At 41.0% G+C, this 13159-nt stretch overlaps 1 protein-coding gene across 3 annotated transcripts in view; it reads right to left on the bottom strand.

Moving 5' to 3' along the window:
• Positions 1 to 682: 682 nt before the first annotated feature.
• HS1BP3 (HCLS1 binding protein 3) overlaps positions 683 to 13159 on the bottom strand; it is a 58270-nt gene continuing 45793 nt past the window's right edge. For 2 of the 3 annotated variants that reach the window (XM_070732807.1, XM_070732809.1), the window contains exon 7: positions 2756 to 3271. In XM_070732807.1, the coding sequence (XP_070588908.1) occupies positions 3025 to 3271 (247 nt within the window). In that variant the 3' untranslated portion in view covers positions 2756 to 3024. Of the gene's footprint in view, positions 3272 to 13159 lie in introns of all 3 variants that reach the window. The other variant, XM_070732806.1, reaches the window with a different exon arrangement.

The raw sequence follows: 13159 nt of genomic DNA, 5'->3' as shown, positions 1-13159 counted from the left end.
CAAGACGTTGCCCCATGTCAACGTTGGGAAAGGCCTTTCCCCCCTCCGGATGCTTCAGGGAAGCTTCCCTGAAGTGCCGGAGTACAAACCCCCCCCCCACCCAATGGACAAACTGGAGGTTCAGAAAACGCACTTCCGGTTTGCCCATTGTGCTGTTTTTTGCACTCCGGAAGGTTCAGGGAAGCTTCCTGAAACCCCGGAGCCCAACGGACAAACCAGAAGTTCAGAAAACACACTTCCACTTTGCCTGTTGGGCTGTTTTTTGCACTCCGGGGGATGCAGGAAAGCTTCCTGAAACCCCAGAGCCCAACGGACAAACCAGAAGTTCAGAAAACGCATGAACTTTTGGGCACGGTCATGCTGAAGTAAAGTGAATCACTTCAGTTATTAAGCAAGCCTGGCTTTGACTTTCACTTTGCTTGTCGGAAGCCAGCTGGGAAGGTTACAGAGAATGATCAGGTGACCCTGGGACACTGCAGCCCTGATAAATTCATGCTAGTTGTCAAGTGCCTGAATATTGATCGAGTGACCAAGGGAATGCTACAATGGTTGTAGGTGTGGAAACTGGTCAGGAGTAATTTTGAACAGTCATTTGAACAAATGGTCATAAGTCGAGGACTACCTGTACACAATACACAATCTTATATAACACTTTTTAAAGTAAAATAATTCTTTCTTCAAGTTTAGTCCAACAATGTTTATTGAGTATTTATTCCACCTCATCTCTCAAAGGCAAAATATAGCACAGGAATATACTTTGTTATGTAAAATACGTTTCCAATGAAATATTTAGGGCAATATACCATATGTCACCTCCCGAATGTAAATAATTATTTTAAAATTAAAAGCCTTCACTAGAAACAAGGAAATATAGAAAAACTTGAAAACAATTGTATGTTAATCATCAAGTCCCCAAAGTAAACTCAAGAGAAATATCTGTGGAATTCTATTTGGCGTTTTGATCTACAGTAAGGACATAAAAAGTTCAAATCAGATATCCTGTTGAAAAACAGAATTTTAAAGAGTCTTCAGAATATTAAGTGTTTTGCAACATTTTCACAAGAGATCAAATCCAATTATACTGTCACAAATCCATACACACATGCTTGTGCAACCAAGCATTTCTAATTTTGATTCTGTATTGTTATTGGATCTACATTTATCTGTGATTTGGTGTGATTTTGACTCTCCCCACTTGACAGAACAACAGGCAATAGCATAGGCTAATTTTTCATGCCGTCAAACCCTCTAGGAAGGTCACAGCTCTCTCTTGTATATATATACTTATCTTCTTTCTCACACTGCTGGTTGTTTCCCCAACTGACCATAACTTAACTGCACTCAAGATGTTTCTCAGCACTAACCGAGTTATATTTAGAAAAAACTACATTAACATATTCCTGGTATCCCTTGTCTAGTAGTGTATTGCATGGAATATAACATTTCTAAATTAGGGATTGTTTTTAAGGATACCGTTCTGTTTAGAATAAGTTATACGGCCCTCTTAGGACCAATGTCAAAAATACTTGAAAAGTGATGAATATGGACCTTTGAGAAGAGTTGGTTATAGCTGGAATGGAAGAAAGGGACATTTGAAATAGAGAAAGGGATGATGAAAAAAGGGCAAATGGGTAGAGGCCACCCTTTTGCTGTGCATTTCTCTCCTCTTCAATTCATCGCCCCTTACAATAACAACTTTCAACAGGAGAGAACTGTCCATTCTGATTGCAGATGAGAAAGTATAACAAAGAGTACCCATCCTACACAACTAACTTCTTTTTTTATTTTATTGCATCACCTTATATTTTGTCCCAGTCACGTTCATTATTTATTCTTCAAGGGAAACGTTTAATACTGTATTATTAGTGCTTAATTTTATTTATTTATTTAAAATAAAATATGATATAATTATAAATGGAACACTATGCATTAAACATGTACATATTTTAAAGTGCTTTAACTGCTTGCTTTTTTTTTTTTTTTGCATTCACCCAGTTCTAGATTCTGAAAGCAATCCAGACAGATTAACAAGTTATCAAGTATTTGGTATCATGGCTTAATTCACTTTGTTGGGGCTGGGTGAAAAACACAGGATGTTCATATAAAAAGAGTACGCTGTCAAATAATTAATTAGCTTTTATCTAATTCAACTATCATATATAATTCAGCTATCAAAACTGAGGTGCTGCTGTTCATTTTCCTAATCCTGCTACAAGCACGGGGGGGGGGGGGGGGGGGCGTGGCACCTAACAAATGATACTATTCTTCCCACCGAACAATAATGTGACATGCGAGTCTTTAACATCAAAAAGAAGCACCTCCCAAATTACAAAGATATTAAAAACAGCCATTATTTCACATCATTATCCCGGAATCTAATACAGATGCTTTCCCTGCCATGTTCTGCAGACATTTCAAGCTGGCTCCATTATACCACAAAAACCTACCATCTGATCAGAAAACTGGGAGACAAATAAGGCCGTTCATACCGAAAGCACTTAGGCAGGCTCCCGAGGATCTAAACTTGATGCATTACAACCCTTAAAGGAGAAATATGACTCTGAAAAATGCTTTTATGCATGTTCCTTGAACTTCAGCGATATTTTTCTAAGAAGTTTTGAAAACGACTGGAAACAAACAACTTCAATTCAACAGCAACAATTCAAACCTAGTGTCAATATTTAATCCAACCGTGCTAGTTCCTTTTATTAATTTTAACCTCCAATACTTTTCAAGCCAAATAATGCATTTGCTCAAAGGTTAGCAACATTCTTTTTATTGGCTCAGTTCTGGCCACAGCCTTTCACGTTTTTTTAAAATAAGGCATTGTTAATTAAAACATTGTGGCAACTTCATAACTTTTTGCAGAATTCTAACCCCAATATCAGGTTCTGTTGTTTTAAAACAACCCAATGGAGCCAAAGGACCAATCAAAAGGGCAATCAAGGACACAGGTCCAAAGCATGCTAGACATCCAGGCAGATGGAACTCTTTCCAATGGGAAGCCCAATAGCAGCAAATGCTTCAGAAAAGGCTTGGCTCTCCACTACTGAGGGATTCATTTTCCTGAATGTATTTGAGAATGTCCACCTCATCCATTCTTTGGATCTTCTCTTCCGCCTTCTGTCCCGTTCTGGTTGGAGCAGATGAGAATTTTTTCTCAGGTATCACCGGCTTCCTAGGTATTGCTGGCTTAGATGCCACGTTGGGTTTTGGTTTAAGCTTGGGCTTAGAGCTCACCTGCAACATTTTTTCAAAATCATCTTCCACTCTGAAAGAAAAAAAGAAAGTCAATGCCTTTTTTATATTGTTTTATTGATACAGGTAGTCCTCAAATTACAACAGTTTGTTTAGTGACCGTTCAAAGTTACAACATGTTAAGATATTCATGAACTGGGAGAACCAATGGTAACAAGGTCAGCCAATGAATAGGCATAGCAACCAAGTCAGCCAATGGGAGCTAAGCACTTCTGAGTCTGTGCAGAGAATCGAAACTGGAATTTAAGTTTAAGGCTGGGCGTGGCTCAGTCCGCTCTGTACTCTCAGTCCACTCTGCTCTCTGTGCTTTATTGCTCTGCTGAAATGAAACTTAACTCTTCTACTTGAGTTTAGTTTATGAAATAATCTGCTAATGTTATTGTAAATTCATCTGTTATTATGTTTTTACAGAAGTTATTGAATCTAGCTGAATCAGTCACCTGTGTGTACTTCTGTGTGTACTTCTAGCTGAATCAGTCACCTGTGTGTGTTTTGATTTTGCAACAAACTTTTAATATAAATGGACTTATGACCATTTTTCACACTTAAAACAGTTGTAGCACCCCCATGGTCATGTGATTTACATTCAGATGCTTGACAATTGACTTACATTTATGACTGTTGTAGTGTCTTGGTGTGATGTGATTCCATTTTGTGACCTTCTGACAAGCAAAGTCAGATTTATTGAACAACTGGGTTACTAACTTAAGAACTGCAGTGATTCACTAAACAAATGTGGCAAAAGAAGTAATAAACTGGGACAAAACTCACTTAACAAATTTATCCCTTAACAACAAAAATGTTGGGCTCTATTGTGGTCGTAAGTTGAGAACTACCTGTTGCACATTCCTGTCTTTCTCTACCCATTAGAAACATGGCGAAGGGCCACATTTGTGTTGTACATGGGCATTTCTGACTGTTTTCCATACGTATGACTGTTGCAGCACACCTATGGTCATGTGATCCCAAACACCTGGCAACTGACTGATATTTAGGACGGTTGCAGTGTCCCAGGATCATGTGATCACCCTTTGCAATCTTCCAACAATCAAAGTAAATGAGAAAGCCAGATTCACTTAAGAACTGCAGCAAGAAAAGTCATAAACCTCAGTTAAACAAAGTCTCACTTAGGAAGAGAAATGTTGGGCTCAAGTGTGGTCATAATTCGAGGATTACCTGTATACTCTTAGAATACCAGGAAAGTGACAAAAGAGTTTGTCAAATATTCTAACTGTAGCTGCCTGGGATCATTCTAATAAAGGGAGTATGAAGTTTAGGTTACTTTACCAAAGCTAAAGTTGACACCCCCTGCATTAAAGCTTTTATGATGTTTTTAAATGTATTTTCTATATAGTGCAGCAACCAAGAAGATTTTTTTATGTGTATACCCAGGTGCTTTTCTATTTTTAGTTTCTGCAACCATGTGAAAATATGGCCCCAATACAGTTTTCGTAACATTGTCTTATGCTCAGGCGCGTGATTGTGTTAAGACCAAAAAAAGCATTCTCTATTTACAATCATTACATAGAATAGAATAGAATAGAATAGAATAGAATTTTTTATTGGCCAAGTGTGATTGGACACACAAAGAATTTGTCTTGGTGCAAATGCTCTCAGCGTACATAAATGAAAAAGATACATTTGTCAAGAATCATGTGGTACAATAATTAATGATTGTCATAGGGGTCAACTAAGGAATGAAGAAACAATCAATATTAATAAAAATCTTAGGATACAAGCAACAAGTTACAGTCATACAGTCCTAAGTGGGAGGAAAAGGATGATAGGAATGATGAGAAAAATTAGTAGAAATAGAAGTGCAGATTTAGTAAAGAGTCTGACAGTGTTGAGGGATTTATTTGTTTAGTAGAGGGATGGTGTTCAGCAAAAACTGTTCTTGTTGTCTTGGCGTACAGTGTTCTGTAGCAACATTTTGAGGGTAGGAGTTGAAACAGTTTGTGTCCAGGATGCGAGGGGCCAATAAATATTTTCCCCGCCCTCTTTTTGTCTCGTGCAGTATACAGGTCCTCAATGGAAGGCAGGTTGGCAGCAATTGTTTTTTCTGTAGTTCTGATTATCTTCTGAAGTCTGTGTCGGTCCTGTTGGGTTGCAGCACAAAACCAGGCAATTATAGAAGTGCAGATGACAGACTCAATGATTCCTCTGTAGAACTGTATCAGCAGCTCCTTGGGCAGTTTGAGCTTCCTGAGCTGGCGCAGAAAAACATTCTTTGTTGTGCTTTTTTTATGATGCTTCTGATATTAGGTGACCATTTTAGGTCTTGATATATGATAGAAACTAGAAATTTGAAGGTCTCTACTGTTGATTCTGTGTTGTGTAGTATTGTGAGAGGTGGAAGGGTGAAAGGGTTATGTTTAAAAAAAGGCATAATGAACGTGGACATTGTAATACTGACTGTTGGCACTTAGAAAACTGCGTGGATTAGCTACAGAAATCCTGATGAATGGTTAATCTTATAAAAGAATGAGATCTTTAAAAATCCAGGCCCAATATGGAAGTGAGGATTTTAACTTTTGGCAAGAGAAATGTAACTTTGGAAGGTATGAATATCATTATATTTTATGGAGTCAGAAAAACAAATGAAACATAGCAACTGAAAATATTAAGCAATGCCATCCGATGGAAAAAAAATGTGTAGCTGTTAGTTAAAAGAGATTTATAAGCAGCTCAGACATCTACGGACTATTTTTATTTAAAGGTTTCTAAACAAAGAACTCTTCGTTCTATTTTTAAATCTAAACATGTTAAGTCCACTTCTAAAAAGGAAACACATTGTTTGAATATCTTATCATAATACTATCATGATTTAACTTCAGCCTACTCTTAATGGAAAAATATCTATGGCTTCTAAATATGCCAAAAAGAAAAAAGGAAAGGAAAGGAAACAGAAGATAATTGCTATGTAATGTCCAAAGACTATAACACACCACAGATGTACGGTAGTACTATTCAGCCAAAAGAGATCCTATAATGGGGAACTGCATCTAATCCATAGAACAAAAAAAAACCCCAAACCATTTGTTCATCTGTACAAAGGCACTGTATCTAAAGTATTTGTTTTAGGGAAAAGAACACATTTGGTAAACAATTGCATTTCTGATATGAAAGCCACAAGAAATTACCTCAGCAATCATATAAAATGGCTCAAAACCTGCAGTGTAAACACAGAACCTTCTGTGTTGAAAATGTTAATGTTGAGCCCCCAAGGTGTACTCATAACTAAGAAAGATAGATTATCATTCAAACTCACCAGACTTATTGCAAAGAAAAAAATAATGACATTAAGAAAGGTGGCTATCAGCCCTCATTTCCTGCATTAACAAGTACTTTTAAGGAGGTGCCTTGATTTATCATATTCCTAAATGCCGCTTGACAGAAGCAAGATGTTATTACTTATATGCCTGATAAAGAGAAAGGAATCTACAGCTGTCTGGTTCTGCAATGTTTTGCAAACGTTCATTCTCATTCTCAGGTTCAGAGCATTCCATTCCATTTAATCTGGACACTGCAGGTGGTCCTTGATTTATGACCATAATTGACCTCAGAATTATAGTAGTTAGCTGTGCCACCATGTGACCACACTCAATTTTATCCTATTTGTAGCAGTCCTTAAATGTATTATTGCAAACACATTTTCCCCCAGAAACTAGAAGTAAACAGCAATTTCCAACAATAAAAACAACAAAAAACCCCACTGAAAATCATGATCATGTATGACTGGTTGCCACATAATCAAAAAGCGATCCTGTGGCCACAGAGGAGAGGGAGTAGTCATTATAACTTTGAATCAGGGTTGTAAGCAGCACTGGCTGAGATCTGTCACAACTTTGAGCATTTGCTATGTGACCCATTGTAAGTTAAGAATGACCTATACCTACCATTCTCTCCTCACCACTCTTTCCACTTTAAAGAGAAAGTGTTTTTAAACAAAAACAATATCCTTCTGACCTGTAAGACTGGTCTTCTCACTTTTCTAGCTGGTCCTGTCTTGTAGGAGAAACCTTGTCATTTTTCTGACACCCTTACTCCCCATGAGTGAGGATTTTTGGGGATCAATTCTGCAATTTCATCTTCATTCTGAATTGCAACAATTCTCTCATTCTCTGAATATTTATCTGTATTTTACATCAAAGATCTACGGATATTTCTTGGTAGTTAAAATATGAGCCCTTTTTTCATTGACAAAAAAGTCCCCTGTTCCCAGAGCAGAAACATAACATACTATAAGTAGGCCTTAGCTAGTCATACAGTAAGAGTGATTTCAGCAGGTATAATTCTCTCCTTACCCCCTATAGCAACTTGACCTTATAATCTTCTCTAATGAAATTCTTTATAAAGCAGGCATCTATTTGTAATTCAAGAGCTATGGTATTTATTCATTTATTTAATCAACCTTTCAGAACTACTGTATTCCCCAGCATTCACCTGTGTTTCTCTGATGAGAGAGAAGGAAGAGAAAATTAAAGAGCACTGAGGAACTTTTTCAGAATTGTGAACGCGAGAAAAGATCCCTCACCAGACTATAACAACAGCGATCAAATTGACCTATCAAATCAATTGAAGTTTGTGGCTCTAATTCCTGAAAAATCGTTGGCTGCACTTTGGAGATTGAGGTTTGTTGTGACTCTGGCAGATTATGTTCCAACTAGCACTTTTTTTGAACCACTGCCATGCTTCCTTTGTAATTGCTAAACGTTATATGATAAAAGGCAAGACAAATATTTAATATAGGTATCATTACAGAAACCAAGTTGGAGTGTGAGTGTGTGTGTGTGTGTGTGTGTGTGTGTGAAGACTCCAGCCAAGTCCCTGGCTTGAGCATTAATCCTGCAAAAAATGTTTGAAATTACAAACCCAGTGATTATGATAATTGCACTTGTCAAACAAACATCAGTGTGTGGGGGGGCAGATTCAGATAAAGCATGAATTCCTGCTAAATTAGGCAACTGAAAACTAAATTAATCCCTACTTTAAATCCATGATCACTATCACACAAGGCAGCATTTCTTAAGCAGGACTGAAGCAGAAACAAGAACTTGGGTAAAGGATACGAGGAAAGACTTAAAATGAAGTTGATATGTTTTAGGATTATTTTCTTCTGGTGCCAAGCAATGTCTGAACAAGAAGGTCTGTTGGGTTTATCTTTAATCAGTTAATGGTCTCCTGTGGAGAAGTAATTTTCCGAGGTAGTTAGAGGGAATTCCCAGTTCTCCAATGGGTGCCCTCAAAATGCACTGGATTATCAAAACCTCTACCCATCCATTTCACTTTTCCAGAGACTATGGATTTTCATGTTTGATCTGAACTATAATCTGGCAGTCGGGGAGTATGATGGGCATCAAAGTATCTCTGGACACCATGCTAGAAGACCCAGGTTAGAAAACAAGAAGGTCCATTACCCAATTTCCTGTAAGGATCAAAGTAGAGGCATACAGGGAATCCACAACTGAACAAAAGACCATGACCCTCCATAGCTGTGGCATTTGAGCAACTAATGTTCAGAGATATGCTTCTGCTTGCATTTATATACCGGTATGCCCTTTAAATGCTCTCAAGATGAACCTTATTTTCAAGATTTTTATTAAAGGTATTTTATACTATGGACTATTTTACAAATATTTATTATTTTCTGCCATTGCCATATTAAATACATATATATAAATATTGAGCTGAAGTATTTCCTGGCATATACTTTAGAATGCATATTGTCTACTTTCCTTTATATAAAGACCATCTTCCTTCAAGAAAAGGAAGAAGTAGACTTTATACACAATTCTAAAGAGAGTCTCCATATATCCCTTCCTGTAACACTGCTAAATACCAGTGCCTGGAGGGCTCATAAAAACTAATGCACTATATATAATCATCAGTTCAATTCTCAATAGAACGTTGAGTTTCCTAGAAAGATTTGTGGCTATGTATGTCTGATGAATCCCAAACAGGCAAACTTGGCCATGGAATTGCCAGCTGGTGGCCATTTCAAGTAAAAAAATAACAGAAGTGTACAGTGTGTAACAATAGAGAAAACCCAATCCTGAGGGATGAAATGGTAAACGTGTAAAATCGTATTTATAAAGAGTGTGATATAATGTAAGATGGCAGTAGTGGTAAATGCCAGGACTTCTCCCTCAACAACATCTTTCCCCTGATCAATTCTTTCCCCCCCCAGAACTCACCTTTAAGAACTGGTGTCAGTATTGCTGACTTGATGGATAGTTGATTTTTAATTATTTCCTATATTTTTTAGCACTTTAGAACTTTGCACTTTACTAACTTCAATTAATAACTAAGCTCTGATTTTATATTATTAACTATTAATCTATGAACTTTTTATTCTCTATTTTATATTGTGATATATATTATTAGTATTTTAATTATTATTAATTTAATTCATTTTAATATTACTAGGGGGTCTCGTAATTAATTGATCATTGGGGTAGATATGGGATGAATGATTGGTATGAATGTAATGGTTGGGGCGGGTGGGATTATGGTATGAATGAGATAAATGGAAACAGTATGAATGATAGATTTGGCCCACCTGACGCCGGAGAGGCAGGAGGGGAAGGGGCACTAATCTCTGGGGTGACAGAGGGTCAGAATATTCCGGTGTTGCTGGGGAGAGGCAGATATGACGGGGGCCACAGAGTTAGCCGTTCCAGGGGAACGAGGGACCGTTGCTTAATAACGGCCCCTTGTTCTGGCTCTGTGAGCTCAATCTTGGGTACTGGTGATGAGTGTAATTCTGGCCCTGGGCTCAGGTTGCTGCTGCTTAATGCCAGGTTGGTGGTAAATAAAGCTCTCCTCATCCGGGATCTGATCCTGGATGAGGAGGCCGACCTGGCATGTATTACTGAAACCTGGCTGGGCCCAGAGGGAGGAGTTCCTCTCTCTGAAATTTGCCCAGCTGGGTTTCAGATATGGCATCAACCTCGACCCCAGGGAAGGGGGGGAGGAGTGGCTATTATAGCCAGGGAGAGCCTTTGCCTACGTAGACTCATTGCTCCAGAGATTGCGGGTTGTGAGTCTCTCTTGATGAAGTTGGACTTAGGGGTTCAGGTGGGCTTGTTTCTCACGTACCTGCCTCCCAGCTGTGTGTCAAAAGCCCTGCCTGTGCTGCTCGAGGAGGTAGCCGGGTTGGCGGTGGAGTTCCCCAGACTTATTGTCTTGGGGGACTTCAATCTGCCGTCACTCGGCGAAGCCTCTGGACTGGCACAGGAGTTCATGGCCACCATGACAGGCATGGACCTGACTCAAGTAATACAGGGTCCGACTCACGAGGGAGTACATGCACCCGACATGGTATTCCTCTCTGAGCAATTGAGCAATGGTCTGAGACTAAGGGGCTTAGAAGCATTGCCTTTGTCATGGTCAGACCATTTTCTACTATGGCTTGACTTCCTGGCTCCAATCCTTCCCCGCAGGGAGGCGGAACCAATTAAGATGTTCCGCCCCAGACGCCTGATGGACCCAGAAGGCTTTCAGACGGCGCTTGGGGTTATTCCAGATGCACTCGTCCACAGTTCGGCGGAGTCTCTTGCGGAAGCCTGGAACAAGGCTGCAGCGGAGGCTCTTGATCGGATTGCGCCTTTGCGACCTCTCCGTGGCGCTAGACCCCGTAGAGCTCCATGGTTCAACGAGGAGCTCCGGGAGTTGAAACGCCAGAAGAGACGTCTAGAGAAGCGATGGAGGAAGAGTGAGTCTGAATCTGATCGAACACTTATAAGAGCTTTTATTAAGACTTACAAAGTGGCGCTCAAGGCGGCAAGATGCGCGTATCATGCCGCCTTTATTGCATCAGCGGAATCCCGCCCGGCCACTCTGTTTAGGGTGACCCGCTCCCTTCTTAATCAGAGGGGAGTTGGGGAGCTCTTACAGAGTAGTGCCGAGGATTTTAACACGTTTTTCGCTGATAAAATCGCTCAGATCCGGGCGGACCTCGACTCCAATTGGAAAACAGAGTCGGCTGACAACGAGTCAGTTGAGGTGACTGGGGCACGTACTTGTCCATCTGTCTGGGAAGAGTTTGATCTGGTGACACCTGATGAAGTGGACAAGGCCATTGGAGCTGTGAGTTCCACCACCTGTTTACTGGATCCGTGCCCCTCCTGGCTGGTTTCGGCCAGCAGAGAGGTGACACGGAGCTGGGTCCAGGAGATTATCAACGCTTCCTTGGGGAGGGGATCCTTCCCATCATCCTATAAAGAGGCGCTCGTGCGCCCCCTCCTCAAGAAGCCTTCCCTGGACCCAGCCGTACTTAATAACTACCGGCCAGTCTCCAACCTTCCCTTTATGGGGAAGGTTGTCGAGAAGGTGGTGACACTCCAGCTCCAGCAATCCTTGGAAGAAGCCGATTATCTAGGTCCCCAGCAGTAAGGTTTCAGGCCCGGTTACAGCACGGAAACTGCTTTGGTCGCGTTGATGGATGATCATGGTATACTTCTGCACCGGCTGGAGGGGTTGGGGGTGGGGGGCACTATTCTCCAGTGGTTCTCCTCCTACCTCTCCGGTCGGTCGCAGTCGGTGTTAGTGGGGGGTCAGAGGTCGACTCCGAGGTCTCTCCCTTGTGGGGTGCCTCAGGGGTCGGTCCTCTCCCCCCTGCTATTTAATATCTACATGAAACCGCTGGGTGAGATCATCCAAGGGCATGGGGTGAGGTATCATCAGTACGCTGATGATACCCAGCTTTACATCTCCACCCCATGTCCAGTCAACGAAGCAGTGGAAGTGATGTGCCGGTGTCTGGAGGCTGTTGGGGCCTGGATGGGTGTCAACAGACTCAAATTCAACCCGGATAAGACGGAGTGGCTGTGGGTTTTGCCTCCCAAGGACAATTCCATCTGGCCTTCCATCACCCTGGGGGGGATTATTGACCCCCTCGGAGAGGGTCCGCAACTTGGGCGTCCTCCTCGATCCACAGCTCACATTAGAGAACCATCTTGCACCAGTTGCGACCCTATCTGGACCAGGACTCACTGCTCACAGTCACTCATGCCCTCATCACCTCGAGGTTCGACTACTGTAATGCTCTCTACATGGGGCTACCTTTGAAAAGTGTTCGGAAACTTCAGATCGTGCAAAATGCAACTGCGAGAGCAGTCATGGGCCTACCTAGGTATGCCCATGTTTCACCAACACTCCGCAGTCTGCATTGGTTACCGATCAATTTCCGGTCACAATTCAAAGTGTTGGTTATGACCTTTAAAGCCCTTCATAGCACTGGACCAGAATATCTCCGAGACCGCCTGCTGCCGCATGAATCCCAGCGACCGATTAGGTCCCACAGAGTGGGCCTTCTCCAGGTCCCGTCAACTAAACAATGTCGGTTGGCGGGCCCCAGGGGAAGAGCCTTCTCTGTGGCGGCCCCGACCCTCTGGAACCAACTCCCCCCGGAGATTAGAACTGCCCCTACTCTCCTTGCCTTTCGTAAGCTCCTTAAGACCCACCTGTGTCGTCAGGCATGGGGGAACTGAGACATCTCCCCCGGGCATATACAATTTATGAATGGTATGTGTGTATCTACGTGTGTTTAGAAAATGGGGTTTTTAAATGTTTTTAGTAGAAATTTAGATTTGTTGTAAATTGTTTTTTCACTTTGTTGTAAGCCGCCCCGAGTCTGCGGAGAGGGGCGGCATACAAATCTAAATAAATAATAAATAATAATAAGTAATAAATAATAAATAAATAAATATCTGTACCTTAGGTGGTGGATGAGAGTGGAGGATTATTTTTCTGAGCTTGAGGGTTGGTTTCTGAATGTTTCATTACTAGACTAGGTATCAACAGTCTTTAGCAAATGTTAGTGTGGGTGCTGTTCTGCTTATAAGGGCTTTATGTGGTCAGTAGGTCTTGTGATGGGAGGATTACATCAGGTGAGGGT

Source organism: Erythrolamprus reginae, chromosome 1 (assembly GCF_031021105.1).
Source record: "Erythrolamprus reginae isolate rEryReg1 chromosome 1, rEryReg1.hap1, whole genome shotgun sequence".
Lineage (NCBI taxonomy): Eukaryota > Metazoa > Chordata > Lepidosauria > Squamata > Dipsadidae > Erythrolamprus > Erythrolamprus reginae.
This window is presented reverse-complemented; position numbering and strand designations above follow the sequence as displayed.